This window comes from Electrona antarctica (assembly GCF_951216825.1).
Source record: "Electrona antarctica genome assembly, chromosome: 23".
NCBI classification, from domain to species: Eukaryota; Metazoa; Chordata; class Actinopteri; order Myctophiformes; family Myctophidae; genus Electrona; species Electrona antarctica.
This window is the reverse complement of record NC_136804.1, coordinates 31,085,543-31,104,995: the sequence shown is the minus strand read 5'-3', so window position 1 is coordinate 31,104,995 and position 19,453 is coordinate 31,085,543. Positions and strand designations below refer to the sequence as shown.

General features: G+C 43.5%; 1 protein-coding gene and 1 long non-coding RNA gene across 2 annotated transcripts in view; both read right to left on the bottom strand.

Moving 5' to 3' along the window:
- LOC306916580 overlaps positions 1-19,453 on the bottom strand; it is a 144,595-nt gene that overhangs the window by 36,467 nt on the left and 88,675 nt on the right. The window lies entirely within an intron of this gene.
- Positions 1-19,453, bottom strand: part of LOC306916577 (dynein axonemal heavy chain 12-like) — a gene marked incomplete at its 3' end in the record, with an annotated part of 94,759 nt that overhangs the window by 10,220 nt on the left and 65,086 nt on the right. Inside the window, exons 59-71 of the mRNA XM_079494500.1 lie at positions 15,890-16,035; positions 13,765-13,979; positions 12,960-13,152; positions 12,355-12,547; positions 10,588-10,760; positions 8,504-8,644; positions 5,830-5,991; positions 4,589-4,884; positions 4,132-4,385; positions 3,536-3,676; positions 2,862-2,999; positions 2,408-2,638; positions 763-954 (exon numbers count right to left, since the gene is read on the bottom strand). Of these exons, the coding sequence (XP_079350626.1) occupies positions 763-954; positions 2,408-2,638; positions 2,862-2,999; positions 3,536-3,676; positions 4,132-4,385; positions 4,589-4,884; positions 5,830-5,991; positions 8,504-8,644; positions 10,588-10,760; positions 12,355-12,547; positions 12,960-13,152; positions 13,765-13,979; positions 15,890-16,035 (2,475 nt within the window). The remainder of the gene's footprint in view (positions 1-762; positions 955-2,407; positions 2,639-2,861; positions 3,000-3,535; positions 3,677-4,131; positions 4,386-4,588; positions 4,885-5,829; positions 5,992-8,503; positions 8,645-10,587; positions 10,761-12,354; positions 12,548-12,959; positions 13,153-13,764; positions 13,980-15,889; positions 16,036-19,453) is intronic.

The window sequence follows — 19,453 nt, the reverse complement described above, 5'->3', positions numbered from 1 at the left end:
TCTCCAGAGAAAAGAACGTGTAAATGCTAATGTTAAATGACACCACTAGCTACCGGAAGGGGGCGTGGAAAGGGGGCTGTGAGATAGGCCAATTACCGAATCTCCAGGTTTCTTCAGGATATGTATGCCACTTATTGGCACTATATGGCACATTAGGACGAGTCCAACTAGTGGTTTTCAAATGTTTTATTTGCAAGGACCCCCTTGACTCGGAGAGTGTACAAAATGGAACCGAATGGATCTGTAAGGGTCCATTTGGTTCCATGTGTACTGTACACTACCACAGACCTGTTATGGTGATTCAGGGCTAGCTCTTTTTGTGTGTCCACTCATTTTGTAGGTCCATGACACTTATTTTGCCACCATAAGCCACATTTCCATAAAATAAACTAATTCCACCTTGTCAGTGAACTCACAAAGTCACTCGTTACAGAAGCACAATGGTAGAATGTTGTGGACCTTATGCCGGGGGTTTCATTTTAACCAAGCAAAAGAGAAAGTAAAAATGTGCTCATATCTTATACCTGTATATACCTGTAAGAATGTCATTGGCTATGTGTGGTCAGGTGTTCTACCTTTGTAAGAATGCCATTGGCTACGTCACGTGTGGTCAGGTGTTCTACCTTTGTAAGAATGCCATTGGCTATGTCACGTGTGGTCAGGTGTTCTACCTTTGTAAGAATGCCATTGGCTATGTCACGTGTGGTCAGGTGTTCTACCTTTGTAAGAATGTCATTGGCTACGTGTGGTCAGGTGTTCTACCTTTGTAAGAATGTCATTGGCTATGGCGTACAGGGTGTTGTCTCCTTCCGAGCTGCCGCCAGCCTTCATGGCCCCGCCTCCTTGGGTGAGCAGCAGCGAATCAAACAGCAGCTTGGTCTGCTGCAGATCCTTGGATATGTCCACGTTCTCGTGCATGCCGAACACCTCTGGATGCTGGCCCAGCGGGAGGTTCTGGAACACAATGTGCAGACACTGATACTATAGCCTGGGGGAGGCATGCCGAACACCTCTGGATGCTGGCCCAGCGGGAGGTTCTGGAACACAATGTGCAGACATTGATGGGTACAGGCTTTAGTTCCGACATACTATTGATCCGAAACCTCAATCCCTAACCTAACCATAACCGCAAGCACGGGAGCAGCGCATGTCGGACCATCGCATTTTCGCATCGCATCGCATGTCCCCGCGCTTCGGACCTTTGGTGTGTCGGATCTGCGTGTGCACCCCGACATTGATACTATAGCCTGGGGGAGGCATACCATTTTGGGGGTTTATGATTGGGTCGGGAGTGGATGGTAACTTATGTTATGTTGGGGTTTTTTTGTACAGTGTACTGTACAGTATGTGGATCATGGTGATATTGATCAATTCTTGATTAAAAAAAAGCTTCTAATATATTATTTATGCCCCAAAATCTATAAATCTCACACTATTAAGGCAACCGGCCGTTACCACTCGCTGCACAAGGTGCCCTTTTTTCACTTGAGCACCTGCCCCTCTAAATGTCTGTGCACGCCACTGTTGTAGTCACTGGTCTGTAGTCATCAGGCCGGAACCACCAAACCGGAATTAATATTACCCAAAATAATTCCCAGCCGTGATCAAAGGGCATCGTCATTTTAGGGCCTACCCAATAAAAGCCTTGACGCGGCGAATGGATCCGACACGTTTCTTCAAGTACTTCTTGGAATAGTTTGTTTGGTATATCCACCTTTTATTCCCACTCGTAGCGACTGGCGAGACTAACAACAAACAGGGGGGACCTAAACAAAGCGACACCGGAAAAAACGGAACCACCCCACCGGAATACGATTTTTCCTTTAAAAAAAAAAACATTTTAACAGCCTAGACCGGATCACACAGCAATTTAGTAAGTAGTAACAAAGACCAGGCTTTCCTCCGAGGTGGAAAGTCTGGTGACGCGAGGTTAGACACATACCGCGTGGCTCTGTTTGACTACGAAGGTCGAAGGGTAGTCAAACCTTCCACACCGCTAACCTGAAACTTTCCAGAACTGTGAAGTCTTTTGATTGGTTCTTTGGTTTAGATTTAAATTCTAAGGGGCAGGTAGCCAGGTACGTCATAAAAACGCAACTTTATTTTAGAAAGATTTCGAAAGAATAGGTTTTGAGCTCTTGGAAGCTTATAGTACCACTACCACGTGTCACAACACGTTGTGAGTTTGTAGATCTGCTACTTTTTTCTGCTAGATTTGCTATGTTTCCCCAGAACATGGTGTTCGAGTCATCTCTATTTTGAGACAAAATAGGACAAAAAAGTAATTTATTGCAAAACGTTGTGAGCTGAGCTTGTACATCTGCTATGTTTGCTTGCACAAAAAAAGTACCCGTCCCCGTCTTCTTTGTATAAATAGACCACTGGTGTGTTCGATCATCACTGTTACCTTGATAAACTCGATGTAGTTCTCATAGGTGGATTTGGGCGGGGCGTAGTATTTGCCACTGGGGGAGAAGTTGTAGGGTTTGCGGATGATGTCGTTGTTGTAGAAGTCGTCCAGGGTGGTCATCAGCAGCCGCCTGTCCCAGTCGTCCGTCACTCGGCCGCCGTAGTTACACTCTCCCGTCAGGTACGTTATGGCCTCCAACGGAACCTCGTCGTAGTCATTCACGAACAGCTGGATCCACGACGGGAGAGGAGAGAAATTTACACTTACAATTTAGGCATTTAGCAGACGCTTAATCCAGAACGATTTGCAGTAAGCAAGGACAACACATGATCATACGTCCCAAACTCTTCTCCCTTTCTGGCTCCAAAACTATGGAATGCACTTCCCATTGCAATCAGAACTGCAGACTCACTCCCAATCTTCCGCTACCTTTCTATGTCTATGTGAATACCTGCAGCTGTCTAATGCTGATGCGAAGGTCAGACTCGTTGAAGCCGTAGGGGATATTCCAGCCCAGGGGACCGTACTTCTTCCTTTCTTGAACAAGAGCATGGAAGAAGCACACTCCATATAAAAGCTTCTCCCAAATCTGGAAAGGCAACCAAAGAGACAGAAACAGCATGAATGGAATATTATGTACTGTACTGTACAGTAGCCTAATAATAACCAATTACTGTAAATACTGTAACTGTAAGCCACCTCCTATACTCACTAGGGCTGTCACCATTACTAATTTAAGTTGGCGGTAAATTTTCACACAAATATTTGCGATTAACGATTTAATTGTATTTTTTTGGCATCGAACATTGGAACATTGTTATGAATACAATTTAAAATCTCTGTTTGGCTGTTAGGCTTCGCAATCATGAATTGCACAGGACAAATGACTTGAATATACAAAGAAATTACTGACAAATGTAATAATTTTATATACTTGTGTAAAAATAGCAGAAATTTGTAACGTAAGCTATGTAAACTATTTGAAAATGTATGGACATTTTTCAACGTGGAAACGATTGACAATTATGCAAGAATAATTGTGATTATCTCTAATAATTGATTAGATTAGACAATAAATTGTAATTCATTGTAATTAATTATAATTGTGACAGGCCTGCTACTCACATGCTCCTTGCTGGGGCAGTTATTGAAGAAGTGTGAATCAGAAACAGGATCTGTTTGGTACGACTGCAGTAGGTTGAGTCTGAGGCCAGTAGGGGGCTCGTTGGTCATCTTTACACCGTTCTGCAGGATGGCCACTGGAAACTACAAACATGGAGGCTGTTAGTGGAAACTACAAACATGGAGGCTGTTAGTGGAAACTACAAACAAGGAGGCTGTTAGTGGAAACTACAAACATGGAGGCTGTTAGTGGAAACTACACACATGGAGGTTGTTAGTGGAAACTACAAACACGGAGGCTGTTAGTGGAAACTACAAACAGAGGTTGTTAGTGGAAACTACAAACATGGAGGCTGTTAGTGGAAACTACAAACACGGATGCTGTTAGTGGAAACTACAAACAGAGGTTGTTAGTGGAAACTACAAACATGGAGGCTGTTAGTGGAAACTAAACAACTACAAAACGCTCAGATCGGTGAACCAATAGGATCCACCGCTTCCATCGGCACACGCCCCTCTAAACCAGAAATCATGGGTACAGGCTGGGCCGGGCTACAGCCCCTTATGACTGCATCGTGCACTTAATTGTGTCTTCTTGCCTTGGGCGAGGGGTAGCTGGTGAGCCAGAGGCGGAAGTCCGGGTGGCATCGTTCGGGACTGAAGTCCTCACAGATCTTCTCCAGCGTGGGCATCCAGGACACGGCCAGGTGGCAGTTCTGCAGACATACCCACGTCCCCTCCTTCATGGCGGCTGCGATCAGCCTGGCAGCGATGGGACCCTGGTCCTGCCCCAGGGAGATGACCTGGAACTTGGAACTGGCCATCCTCTTGACGTGGGCAAACTTTAGCAAGCCTGGAGAAGGAGACGGACATGTATGTCGATTGATTGATTGATTGATTTGAAACCGCAGCACAGTATGAAACATAATATACTGGTCATACAACACTTACTAGCCATGGGGTCAACACTTGGGGTCAACACTTACTAGCCATGGGGTCAACACTTGGGGTCAACACTTACTAGCCATGGGGTCAACACTTGGGGTCAACACTTACTAGCCATGGGGTCTGCTCCCGGCGACAGCACAAACACCAGAGGGACGGTGCAGTTGGAGTCCAGGTAACTCTTGCTCAGGTCAAAGGGCGGCGGCTCCACGAACTTCTTGCCCAGCTTGTTGGTCACGTAGTTGGCGACGGCCGGCGTGATCTTGTCGGGCCGCAGGCAGCGGTAGACGACCATCTTCTGCAGGTCGTTGAGGCGCTCGCACCACGGCGCCGGCAGGCGGCTGTTGTAGGGCTCCGTGCTGTCGTAGATGGCCCTGAAGCCCTCCGCGGACTCCACCAACGCCTCTCTGAGACGGGGAGGAAAGGCAGTGGTGGAAAGTCACTAAGTGCATTTACTCAAGCACCGTAGTTGAGCAACATTTTGAGGTATAGAGTGTACCAAAATCTCCTTGAGGGGGCGTCAACATATGTGTCACGTGGTAGCGGCCACCATACTTCTGGGATTGTCTGGTTTGTTTACACAGTGAGCGACTATCCGTGTGGTCAACTAGTTTAATCCTGGCTTCACTGCTTTGCTCAGGTCAATTTATATAAAAAGAGCTGAGCTAGACTGGCTTTATTTTTGGTATTTGATTGAAAAGGTCTAATTAATACTGCATACTTAATTGCATGATTGCAGACAAGAGACACCGTCACACACATGACGGTGTCTATAAATGACAGGAGACACTGTCACACACATGACGGTGTCTATAAATGAGACTTTACTCTGCAGTACACTGTTAATACTAAGGTAAATTTACTTTACTCTGTAGTACGCGGTTAATACTAAGGTAAATTTATAGCTGTCCAGTTTACAAGTCACTGGAACAGACACGTTATGTTCAACAACAGTGGGCAGCATTACTTTATTCCCTGGAGGCCAGGCAGTGTATCGCTGGCTCTATGCAGATCTTCATTACTTTATTCCCTGGAGGCCAGGCAGTGTATCGCTGGTTCTACGGAACTACATTACTTTATTCCCTGGAGGCCAGGCAGTGTATCGCTGGCTCTATATGCAGAACTACATTACTTTATTCCCTGGAGGCCAGGCAGTGTATCGCTGGCTCTATGCAGAACTACATTACTTTATTCCCTGGAGGCCAGGCAGTGTATCGCTGGCTCTATGCAGAACTACATTACTTTATTCCCTGGAGGCCAGGCAGTGTATCGCTGGCTCTATGCAGAACTACATTACTTTATTCCCTGGAGGCCAGGCAGTGTATCGCTGGCTCTATGCAGAACTACATTACTTTATTCCCTGGAGGCCAGGCAGTGTATCGCTGGCTCTGCAGATCTCGTCCCAGCTCCGGTCCTGCAGCCATGTGGGGTCTGGGTTGGGAGTGCTGTTCTCCAGGCCCACTCCTCCCGTCAGCAGGAACATGAAGTCAGCGTACGCAATCTCCTGCTTCGCCCTGCATAAAAAAAACAAAAACAAAAAAAACATCAATACTAACTAACTAATTTGATTGATTGATTGATTGGTTGATTGATTGAATACTTCAGTCCAAAAGGGATAGCACAAAAAAAAACATCCTTGCGGTCTTGTTTCCATGTAGGCCCTATGCAATCAATTCATAGACATGACATGAAGAATAACACCAAGATTCAATATAATCACGGGTAAAAGCAACAACAACAAAAATTCAATATCATCACAGGAAAAATAAGACATGAAAGAAATAAAACCTGAGACCAGATTCTACAAATGTCTTTTGTTTTCTGAGAAACCAGTGGTTCTCAAACTAATACATATAAAGGACCCCCAAATATTATATTAACAGATATTAACAGAGCAGAAAGGAGAAGAGCAGCAAATCTTCACATCATTCAATTCATCATGCAAAGACAAACAAAAAGACAAAAAAGGGGTGAATGGTTTCTGTCAGATGTACAGGTATAGTTCAAATCAGGAGCTATGTTGATTTAAAGTTTTTATTTTTCACAGCCGAAAATCCAGGACGGACACAACATATGGTTAAAAAAACATATATGGGACAATAATTAGCATGGGTAACATCAAAATTAATTTACACCTTAAGGATTATAAAAAAATGTAGGTTAAAAAAAAAAAATCTTTCGGGTGCATGGGACCCCCACCTTCCTACCAGACTATCAGTGGTGGAAAGTAACTAAGTACTTTTACTTAAGTACTGTACTTAAGTACAATTTTGAGTTATTTGTACTTTACTTGAGTATTTCCAATTTCCAGTACTTTTACTTCTACTCCACTACATCTCGGAGCCTACATTTGTACTTTTACTTCACTACAATAATTTGAAAACTTTAGTTACTAGTTACTTTGGAGATTTAAATTTTGATTAGAAAACATACATTAACCACTTCAACCCTATACATTTCGGCCATTTGAAAATAGCCGATGTACAAGCTCGCAACGCGACGCATTGTGAGCTTGTAGATCGGCTATTTTCAATATATTTTCTACACTTTTTGAACTTGTGAAATGAGACATTCTGCAATATGAGTACTTTTAGTACTTTAAGTCAAATTGATGCCGATACTTTTGTACTTTTACTCAAGTACATTTTCAATTCCGTACTTTTACATGTAACGAAGTAGTTCTAAATTGCAGTATTGGTACTTTTACTTAAGTTAAACAATTGAGTACATTTTCCACCACTGCAGACTATACAGGTTGTATAAGTACAGTATACTTACAGTAGGAGGTTGGAACAGAGCAGGAAGGAGAAGAGCAGCTTGTCCTTCTCGAACAGAGAGCGACACACGTTGCAGTACAGGTTGTATAAGTACAGTATACTTACAGTAGGAGGTTGGAACAGAGGAGGAAGGAGAAGAGCAGCTTGTCCTTCTCGAACAGAGAGCGACACACGTTGCAGTACAGGTTGTATAAGTACAGTATACTTACAGTAGGAGGTTGGAACAGAGGAGGAAGGAGAAGAGCAGCTTGTCCTTCTCGAACAGAGAGCGACACACGTTGCAGTACAGGTTGTATAAGTACAGTATACTTACAGTAGGAGGTTGGAACAGAGGAGGAAGGAGAAGAGCAGCTTGTCCTTCTCGAACAGAGAGCGACACACGTTGCAGTACAGGTTGTATAAGTACAGTATACTTACAGTAGGAGGTTGGAACAGAGGAGGAAGGAGAAGAGCAGCTTGTCCTTCTCGAACAGAGAGCGACACACGTTGCAGTACAGGTTGTATAAGTACAGTATACTTACAGTAGGAGGTTGGAACAGAGGAGGAAGGAGAAGAGCAGCTTGTCCTTCTCGAACAGAGAGCGACACACGTTGCAGTACAGGTTGTATAAGTACAGTATACTTACAGTAGGAGGTTGGAACAGAGGAGGAAGGAGAAGAGCAGCTTGTCCTTCTCGAACAGAGAGCGACACACGTTGCAGTACAGGTTGTATAAGTACAGTATACTTACAGTAGGAGGTTGGAACAGAGGAGGAAGGAGAAGAGCAGCTTGTCCTTCTCGAACAGAGAGCGACACACGTTGCAGTACAGGTTGTATAAGTACAGTATACTTACAGTAGGAGGTTGGAACAGAGCAGAAAGGAGAAGAGCAGCTTGTCCTTCTCGAACAGAGAGCGACACACGTTGCAGTACAGGTTGTATAAGTACAGTATACTTACAGTAGGAGGTTGGAACAGAGGAGGAAGGAGAAGAGCAGCTTGTCCTTCTCGAACAGAGAGCGACACACGTTGCAGTACAGGTTGTATAAGTACAGTATACTTACAGTAGGAGGTTGGAACAGAGGAGGAAGGAGAAGAGCAGCTTGTCCTTCTCGAACAGAGAGCGACACACGTTGCAGTACAGGTTGTATAAGTACAGTATACTTACAGTAGGAGGTTGGAACAGAGCAGAAAGGAGAAGAGCAGCTTGTCCTTCTCGAACAGAGAGCGACACACGTTGCAGTACAGGTTGTATAAGTACAGTATACTTACAGCAGGAGGTTGGAACAGAGCAGGAAGGAGAAGAGCAGCTTGTCCTTCTCGAACAGAGAGCGACACACGTTGCAGTACAGGTTGTACGTGAAGTAATCCATTAGGTAGCGCAGCCTCTTCTCCAGGATCCTGGACTTGTTACTGAACAACCATGTGACAATATCATTATTATTCACATTTAGGCCTGACATCAAAATTTAAAAAAAATGTCTTCTAAATCATGACAGTTTCTGAAATACCTATATGTTTCTAAATGACGAAGTTGATTTCCTGCCTTTTCTCTGATGGTCCTGTTCATCTATTTTCTCTGTGAATTGGGTTACTATTTAAATGTGTCAATATAATTATTTACTTTATACTCTTCCCTTTGTTTTCCCATTAATTGTCTTTTACTTTTCACTTGGTGCTGGTCACTTTGGGTGTTTTGTTATTTTTATTATTATTATTTTCTTTGACTAATGATGTGTAATCAACATATTTATACAACGAAATAATGTAACTAAAATGAAATCATTTATATGCCAATGAAATAATAACGATGCAATGACATGATTGGATCACACCCACCACCTGGTTGTATTTAAAGGTGACTAATCAGCCAAGCTGGCAGATAGACCCTGACGAAGACCTTTTGGTCGAAACGCGTAGGTCCTGTTATTTATTTGCCTTGCTCATCATCAAATAAATTATTTAATTCTTCACCAAGGACGGAGTGCCTTGGACTCTTTTCTTTTCAAGTCTGCAATTTACACCCTGACAAGCAGTACTACTTGGAGGAAGGATACCTTTTACCTATGTTTCTATATCAGTGGTGCTCAATATTTCATGTCAAGGAACACCCAAAAATTATATGTAATTGGCCGCCGAACCCCCATCTGAAAATAGATGGCCCCAGAAGCAACGATTTGAGTAAAAACTCTGAAAGAATATATTTTCAAAGATTTGTGCCACATTTTCACGATTTTTCAAAATAGAGTGCCGCGCTTGTAGATCTGCTATTTTCAATAGCTAAAGTAGAACAGAATTCTTAAAACACCAAAAGAGGTGAATGAGTCTTACTGTACTGTAGTGGTGTCAAACATAATCGATTCAGAGATGCGTCGCGATTCTGCATCGAACCATTTATCTATTTTATTTATTTCAAGAGGTATTGATGACACAGCATTTTCTAAATAAATTTACACGAACTCTACATTAGAGAATGTAAAATAGTTGTTATTTGGAACATCTGCCTGTTGTCTCTCCTAATGCTACCAACATCAATACAGCATGGAATTGTGGACAAAATCGTATCCAACAATAACAAAATATGATTTAGTTTGGGGTGTGAGTGGCTGAATGTCATCAAATGGTGGTCCGTATAGTGGCTCAAATACTGAATGCATACTGGACCTTGATATGAAAAGGGTTGAAATCCACGGCTTTAACTAAGCTAACTAAACTAACAAATATCCCTGGACATAACATCTTTGATGTTGAAAGGTTAATCGCGCGCGCGCACGCACGCACGCACGCGCACACGCGCACACACGCACACACGCACACACGCACACACGCACACACGCACACACGCACACACACACACACACACACACACACACACACACACACACACACACACACACACACACACACACACACACACACACTTAATTTGGCAATTAAGTTGTTTGGCTTTCCTCTTTGTCATGCCAGCTGCCACTCATGGTCAGTTTATGTACAGTGTACATGTATCAGTATGGCGAATCTACATCGATACCCAAGGTTAATTGTTATGATTCCAAGTATTCCAAGTGGTATACTTAAAATGTTTATCTTGGAATGCCTTGTCCATGTACAAATCAAAGACACAGACCACCTCCAGAATCAGGACCTCCTTGTGCATCGCATGCACAATCCGGTAACACTCTTTGAATGTTTAAACATTGCTGCAGTGGATGGCATATATTTTCGAGCTGCATCAGACACTAGGTCAACAATACGGTCGTGGCGAGCAGTATACCATTTTTTGTATGCACAACATCCATTTGTTATGTGTGCGCTGGATTCTAGGTGTTGTTCAGAATCAGTTATATTTCACTCGCCTGTCCTGGATGGAGTTGACGTAGAGGTTTTGGAACCAGCTGAGGGAGTACTGGTACATGGGGTCGATGTTGGCCAGGTCAGCGATGCTGAAGAACAGGATGGACGAGTGCTTGGCCACAGCCCGGTAGCCTTCTCTGGACTCAGCTATCTTCAGCTCTGTTTTCTCAGCCACCTGTTGATGGTGGTGGTTTAAAACAGTTACACCCTGTAGCCTTCTCTGGACTCAGCTATCTTCAGCTCTGTTTTCTCAGCCACCTGTTGATGGTGGTGGTTTAAAACAGTTACACCCTGTAGCCTTCTATGGACTCAGCTATCTTCAGCTCTGTTTTCTTAGCCACCTGTTGATGGTGGTGGTTTAAAAAACAGTGACACCCTGTAGCCTTCTCTGGACTCAGCTATCAGTGGTTTAAGACTCTTCAGCTCAGGATTGACCATCTATTGCATTTAGTATAGCGGTTAATGCAATGCTCTATGCTCATTGGGTAGTGTCATGGCCACCCCAATGCATTTCCAATGGGAGTCACATGGTTTGACACAACATTGTGTTGTGTGAGGGGGAGGGGCGCAGTCGAAACACAGCTGAAAGCCATACAACAGACCATGTGACCTCCATTGGAAATGCATTGGGGGCGGCCATGACACTCACAACAAAAATCACTGCATTAACCGTGTGAGCTCAGCCTAAGGCTGAGCTCACACCTTTAATGCAATTCTCGTGCTCGTTGGATCAATGCTGTGTAGTATCATGGCCGCCCAATGCATTTCCAATGGAGGTCACATGGTTTGACACAACATTGTGTTGTGTGAGGGGGAGGGGCGCATTCGACTGCCTTCGAATTGCATTAACCGTGTGAGTGCACCCTTAGGCTGAGCTCACACCTTTAATGCAATTCTCTGTGCTCGTTGGATCAATGCTGTGTTGTGTCATGGGGCGCAGTCGAATGCGCCCCTCCCCCTGACACAACACAATGTTGTGTCAAACCATGTGACCTCCATTGGAAATGCATTGGGCGGCCATGATACTACACAGCATTGATCCAACGAGCACGAGAATTGCATTAAAGGTGTGAGCTCAGCCTAAGCCAGCGGATTTTCCATTGCCGGTTTGAGCCGTTTTTCTTTCACCGGATCGAAGCGGGAGTGATATGAGGGGAAACTGGACAATTCATTATGGTGAAACTGATCACTGTAATTATTAAAAAAGGTGCTGTTTCTTAGAGATCTCGTTGGACATGATCTTTGTTCATTAGCCCAGCAGACAGACAGACCTGCTGTTTCTTAGAGATCTCGTTGGGACGTGATCTCTGTTCATTAGCCCAGCAGACAGACAAACCTGCTGTTTCTTAGAGATCTCGTTGGGACATGATCTCTGTTCATTAGCCCAGCAGACAGACAGACCTGCTGTTTCTTAGAGATCTCGTTGGGACATGATCTCTGTTCATTAGCCCAGCAGACAGACAGACCTGCTGTTTCTTAGAGATCTCGTTGGGACATGATCTCTGTTCATTAGCCCAGCAGACAGACAGACCTGCTGTTTCTTAGAGATCTCGTTGGGACATGATCTTTGTTCATTAGCCCAGCAGACAGACAGATCTGCTGTTAATTAGAGATCTCGTTGGGACATGATCTCTGTTCATTAGCCCAGCAGACAGACAGACCTGCTGTTTCTTAGAGATCTCATTGGGACATGATCTTTGTTCCTTAGCCCAGCAGACAGACAGATCTGCTGTTAATTAGAGATCTCGTTGGACATGATCCCTTTGTACCTGTTGTTTCTTGGAGATCTCGTTGGACATGATCTTGGCGGAGTCCAGGATGTGGATGGCGCTCTCGTCCTCCAGGATGTTGCCCTCAGAGGCCTGCAGCAGGTCCAGGATCTGGTCCTCGATGTCCTTCAGCTGCTTCTTGTTGGCCGCCGACTGCACGATCAGGGCGTTGCGCTCTTCTTCCAACTCTGGCCTGGAACACAGACAGGAGCCGTGAAAAAAAGAAAGAAATACTATAATCCAGAGTAATAATCTTTATTGTCCCGAAGGATATTCATCTTCACAGTCTGGTTTTCAGTGAAGTGCTAGACGTATACATCAAAAAGCAGGAATTAAAAAAATTCCACTTTTTTATTGGCATACACCAAAAAGGAACGCTTACGCGTTTCAGCTATGAGCGTTCATCAGAGCATAAAGGAATGCTTTTTGGTGTGTGCCAATAAAAAAGGAAATATGAGTACTTTGTCCGCCATTCATTTAAAATTTTGGATGTGCTACCTTTTCGGATTTAAAAAAAGAAATCCTACTTTTTGAGGTTGAATAATGCTTTTGTACAATGAAGAATGACAAGGAAAAACGCTCACTGATCCTACTACTGTACCTACCTCTCCTTGGCGACCACGATGCCCAGGAGCTGGTCCTCCAGGCCCTCGGGGGTGATCATGAAGTTGAGCAGGGACACCTTGGTGGCCAGCTCGGGGAGGTAGTGGGGGTTACGCAGCTTGGTGGTAATGTAGAACCGGAAGTCACTGGAGTACTCGATCACACTGTCCCCGAGTCTGATGCACTCCACACCGCCTGAAGGAAAACAAACAGTACAGTACTCAATCACGCTGTCTCCCAGTCTGATGCACTCCACACCGCCTGAAGGAAAACAAACGGTACAGTACTCAATCACGCTGTCTCCCAGTCTGATGCACTCCACACTGGGGCTTTCACTTCTAGTGATTTTTACTAGTTGACTATTTGTCTAGTTTACTAGTCGACTAGTTGATTAACTACTAAAATTAAAATAATAATAATAATATGTGTACATTTAAAAACTGTGTACATTGGTGACTATAATATAGCATTCTAGCTGACCTTATCAACTAGTCAACTAGTACCAACAAGGTCGACTAGTGGATTTACTAGTCGACTAGTTGAATAGTCAACTAGTTGCTTAAAGCCCTACTCCGAGTCCACACCGCCTGAATGAAAACAAACAGTACAATACAGTACTCCATCATTCCCAGTCTGATGCACCGCCTGAATGAAAACAACGTTGGTTCAGTTCACCTTGTTTGAAGGTCTGCTTGGTCAGCAGTGGTTCTAGTGTTCACCTTGTTTGAAGGTCTGCTTGGTCAGCAGAGGTTCTAATGTTCACCTTGTTTGAAGGTCTGCTTGGTCAGCAGAGGTTCTAATGTTCACCTTGTTTGAAGGTCTGCTTGGTCAGCAGTGATTCCAACGACGGGTCCAGCTCCTCCCCTACGTTCTCCAGCAGCAGGGGCGTCCCAAACTGGACGCAGTTCTCCAGAGTCCTCATGTAGTCGGGGTCCGTCAGCTTGATCAGGCTCAGGTTGTTCTCCCTCTCCGAGTTCTTCACCCACTTGTTGGCCTGACCCTGAGGGTCGATCATCAGAGGCCTGGACGGATGGACGGAGGGAGGGAGAGTCAGTCAGGAGGTGGTGGTTTGAAACAGTGATGGAAAAAAGTACTCACATTTTAAAGTATCAATAGGCCTACTGCAATGTAGAAGTACTCTGTTACAGGTAAATGTCTGCAATTCTACATTTACTTGAGTAAATGTATTGGTATCAAAATGTACTTAAAGGTAGGGTAAGTGATATTGTTTTTGGTTAAAACAAACAGTATTTGTTAGAATGTAAAATCACTAATTCACTATATTCTGATAGTAATCATTGCTATAGAGTGTTTGTTCAGTAACATGAGTCTCCCTGTCTCTCCAGCTCTTTAACAAAAAAATTCAGGTAGGTGACAAAATCAGGACAGTATTGATTGATCAGTATCAGTATAATTGGTCCAAAAGGATATAGCACAGAAGAAAGACCTTGCGGCCTTGTTTCCATTCGGGTCCCATGCATTCATTCACAAACACAACAATGACAATAATCGAGATATCTCAAAAACATGATAACTATGTACAGGACAAAATACAAATAATTAAATCGGAGGGAGGTATAAGGAGGTGGGGCAATCACCTTCTCTCCTTTTGATCCGCAGACAATGACAGGTGCATTTTCGGGTTTTAGAGGAAGCCAGTGATTTGCTTGTTTTGAGGGAGGGGGGCAGGGCATTCCACACCTGAGTGGCAGTGCTGTGGAAAGTGAATTTACCCATATAGAGGGTATGCGTGTGACATCATTGTACCTGGAAGTTATGCAGGAACGCCCACTGAGTGGCAAAAAACTACTTTCTGGCCTTGCCAGCCCATTCATCCAAACAGAAAAGTCCTGTCTGATTGCATTAAACAATGTTAAACTCACCAACATTGCAGCTGTACGAAAAGTTTTTGTTTCATAAAAATCCACCATAGAAACGTTATGAGCTACTTTGTCAAGAAATGTCCTGCAGTTGATTATGTTTCTAAGTGTCAGAGTTTGGAAGTGCTTGTTTTCAATAACACAACATTTTGCTGACTCCTGCATTATGTGACATTTAGAAACAGGTGGTACGCAGGACGGTTGAGTGATTTCCAACGAGCGCTTCCAAACTCCAACACTCCATGCTGCTCAATGTTTTGCCACTCAGTCTAGATGAGGGGGGCGTGTCCTGATGGGAAAATCATGCATGTGCATACTCTCTATTTGTTCTAAATGTGGGTGGCACCAGATCATTATTTAGGCTCCCTCTTAGTGTTGTGGCTGTGGGAGTTGCTCACCTTTGTTAGGTAATCAGTCAAGTAAATGGGCACTGAGGGCATGGAGGGCAGAGCTGCGTTGGGGGGCATGGAGGGCAGAGCTGCGTTTACAATTTTGAATGTCAGTCCCATTTTCAACTGCTTGACTCTGTCTTCTACCCGGAGCCATCCTATGCCATCAAAATGCGTTGCGTAAAGGTGGGTCATGGGCCCTAGGCCTAGAAGGAGTCGGATTAGTTTGTTCTGGGAGGTTTGAAGCTTAGATTTTTGTGACATTGAGATGTTAGAGAACCAGGATGTACAGGGTAGTCAAATAGTAGCCATTATAGTATAGCCATTTATCAGGTTAATTTGTATAGTGTTTGAGCTCCAATATTGTCTGCTCATTTCTTTGTGTCATCACTTCCAATTCCACTTGTTTAATCTGTATCCTGACTGCGTTCTCTATCCTGATTGGATAAAATTGGTATCCCGACCTGAAATTGGATTTTCTGTTTAATAAAAAGCTGGACAGAAATGGAGACTCCTGTTACTGAACAAAGACTATATACCAATGAGTACTATCACAATATAGACATTTTTAACACTTATTTTAACCAAATAAATCACTTACCCAACCTTTAAAGTACTGGAAGTATGTTGTCTTGATAGATCTCTTGGGAGAGAAGGACTCACCATCGACGTGAATTGGTGACAATTATGCCGTTGTCTATGGAGAAGGTGTCGGTGGGGAGGCCTGCGATGTTCCACGCTCTGATCTTGATGGGGTCGCCCAGGGTCTTACTGAGGGAGAAGTCATCGGACGACGGGATGTTCCTGGACTGAACGGGGGAAGAGCAACAAGAAGAAACTCAACGTTTATGTCAAATTAATGAGGTGGGATTAGAGCAGGGGTGGGCAACTTTGACGATGGAACGGGCCACTATAAATGGTAAATGGTAAATGGTGTATTTTATATAGCGCCTTTATCCAAGGCGCTTTACATAGATTGTGCATACATTCACCCATTCACACACACATTCATACACCGATGGCAGCGGAAACCATGCAAGGCACCAACTAGCACATCGGGAGCAATTAGGGGTTCAGTGTCTTGCTCAAGGACACTTCGACAGTAACTCTGGGGGAGTACACAAATGAGTACACAAACTAATTCTAGGGTTACTCTGACAGACTGCTTGGACCAAGACATATTACACTTTCTGAGAACCTATCAAAAAAAGCTAACATGCCCAGGCGGTGGCGTAACCGTCTGGGCACCCGACTGGTAATCCAGTCGCAGTGTGCCGCAGTTTACTGCATGTCTTCCCCCATCTCTCTCCCGTTTCCTGTCAGCCTACTGTCTGTCCCTTCAAAAACCAATAAAAGGCGTAAGCCGCAAAAAAATATCTTAAAAAAAAAAAAAAAAAAAAAGCTAACATTTTCATGAATTAATAAAACAAAATTCGATTTTCTTTTTTTCTGGTATTCCCTTACGGAGTTATGTGTGTGGGTAGCTGGCTGGCTGTCTGGCTGGCTGGGTATGTATGAGCACGAAACAGCATGGTCATTTCTCAACCGTTTCGGACAATGGAACCGGCCCGGCCCCCTGACCACGTTCCTGGGGGTCTGGAGCTCCCCCCCCACCCCCGGGGACCCCCACATGGTAACTCTGTCATTTCTCTACCGTTTTGGACGCGGGGCGGCTCGCCGGAACCGGCCCGCACCCCTGTGTGCGTTCATGTGGGTCTGGAGCTCCCCCCCACCCCGGGGACCCCCACACGGAGTTGCACCACTCACTTCACACGGGTGTGATTTTTCTTTTTAATGCAACATTTTCTTCATCTATGCCTGAAGAAGGTCCGGAGGGACCGGAACATTGCATTAAAATGAAAAATACTCTTGTACTGAGCAAATATACAGTGTGCGGGTGCATTCTATTCCTTTCATTTACCCAATCAATATTGAAACATATCGTAATTACGTCACCATTGACAGCCAGTTATAACCACCGAATGTTATTAGTTATCAGATTGTATTTTAATATATTTTAATATATTTAATATATTAGTTTTTAATATGTAATCTTCCTGGCTAAATAAGCCATACATAGTCTACTTCTGTACTTGTGTCCTCCAAACATGAAACCTATCTCAATTACAACAACATTAACAACCAATACAATTCCTATTACCCATCAATTGATTTCGAAACATAGATTAATTACGTCATTTACGTTTGTAGTCCCTAATTGGTTGTTGTTGGTTACGTAACCAATCTATGTTTTACATAACTGTTTACAGGGTCAGAAAAATAAATTAATTCAAGCGTTCCACATGTTCCACAAGCGTACCAGCCTCTTAAAGAAGGAAACCCCGGCGCACTTACATCAAATACCAGCCTCTCGGAGTAGGCAAATCCGCTTTTGTTACCCAAAAGCTGCGACCAAGAGAGTCAAGGAGGACTTGGACCCGGAGAGAAGAAGGATTACATAGGAGGACCATCATCTACTAGCTCAGGATTTGTACTTGGAAAGAGCAGTAGGTAATTAAATACAGAATTGAAAATACAAAGGAGGAGAGAGGAAGGACAAAGGCACACGTGATCATAAGGATACAGATTGAAAGAACATCGACAATATCGACATTCTAAAGATCTGCCGGTTGAAATAGACCTAGATAAATGATACAAACGTCAGACGGGAGTACACTGTAAGATCTCCGAATCTCCAAAGAAAGCTTACAGCTAAAATAATGCTTGGGAATCTATTTAAGGAGATGGGCAAAAAGCAAAACCTAAAGCGTAGGGAAATCCGGAAAAATGAAACAGATGGACAACGAAAGCAACGGCTTTTAAAAAGAAAGGAATCATACGATGAAAAGTGTACGGGTGAAAAAGGACTTGGAATTCTACAAATGAAAAAAGATAAGCGAAACCAACGACTTAGAAATATCCGAAAAAATGAAACGGGTGAAAGACGAAAGGGACGGTTGGTCATGCGTAACCAAAAACTCAAGGATATCCGAAGAAAAAGACTCGAGGAGATCAAAGGAAATGAAACACATAAACGACAACTCCGTGATCGAATAATGATTGAAGCCATAGAAAAATGTGTGGTAATATTTAATGAGATAAAATACTCAGAATCTGTTAAAGTGAGGAAGCATCTGACAAGACTGGTATTTGATCCGAAATACAGGAAAAAAAGAACAGGGGAGAAAGACTGGATTTGTAATACATGTAATAGCAATTTGAAAGGAGGTAGACTACCCAGTCAGGCAGTGGCCAATCGTTTAATACTTGAAGCTGTTTCGGGTGAACTACTTGGTTAAGAAGATCCAGTGATCCTGGACTGCACCAACAAAGAGTAAATGCGGTGGTTGAATGGAGTGATAACAACGCTCTCATCATTAACACAAAAAATCACACCCGTGTGAACTGAGTGGTGTAAGGTTTTATATAGCATGATCAGCTGTGGTCTGACGTAATAAGGTATTATATAGCCTGATCAGCTCTGATCTGACGTAATGAAATCACACCCGGATGTGATTTCACAACTGGCTTTTTTTGTGCAGAGAAAATGACCACGGTTGCTACGGTCATCCAGTTCACCCGGGTGTGATTTAATTACGTCAGAAATTATTTTGAACATAGCAACCATGCTCATTTTTTTCTGCACACAAAAGCCAGTTGTAGGAGTGGTTTACACCACTCAAAAGACAGAAGAGATTATATTTGGTGCACCACCAGAGACACACAGATCCCCCATTACTATTCATGGTGAACAGATTAACCAGGTATGTTCATACAAATACCTAGGAGTAGTAATAGATCATCTCCTGTCATGGAAAGATCAGATTGAATCAGTGTGTAAGAAAACAAAGCAAAGAATCTATTTCCTTCGCCGTTTAAGATCCTTTGGTGCTAGTAGACGGACTCTTCTTTTGTTTTTCCACTTATTGTTATTATGAGTGTTCTTCAGTACTGTAGTACCACCTGGTATGGATGTTTGTCTGTAGCCTCAAAGTCACAAATGCTGCAACAACTAAACATTTGTTCAAAGATTGTTGGACAACCACTTCAGAGACTCTATACATCCACGTATGTTAACAGCATCCTAAGGTTTGCAAGAAATATCACCTCTAATACTAGCCATGTTTTGTATGGAGAGTATATAGGTTGCTGCCTTCAGGAAGGAGATATGGTGTTCAATAAGGTCAGACTGAAGAAGTAGTGAATATAGCCAAACTACAAGCTATT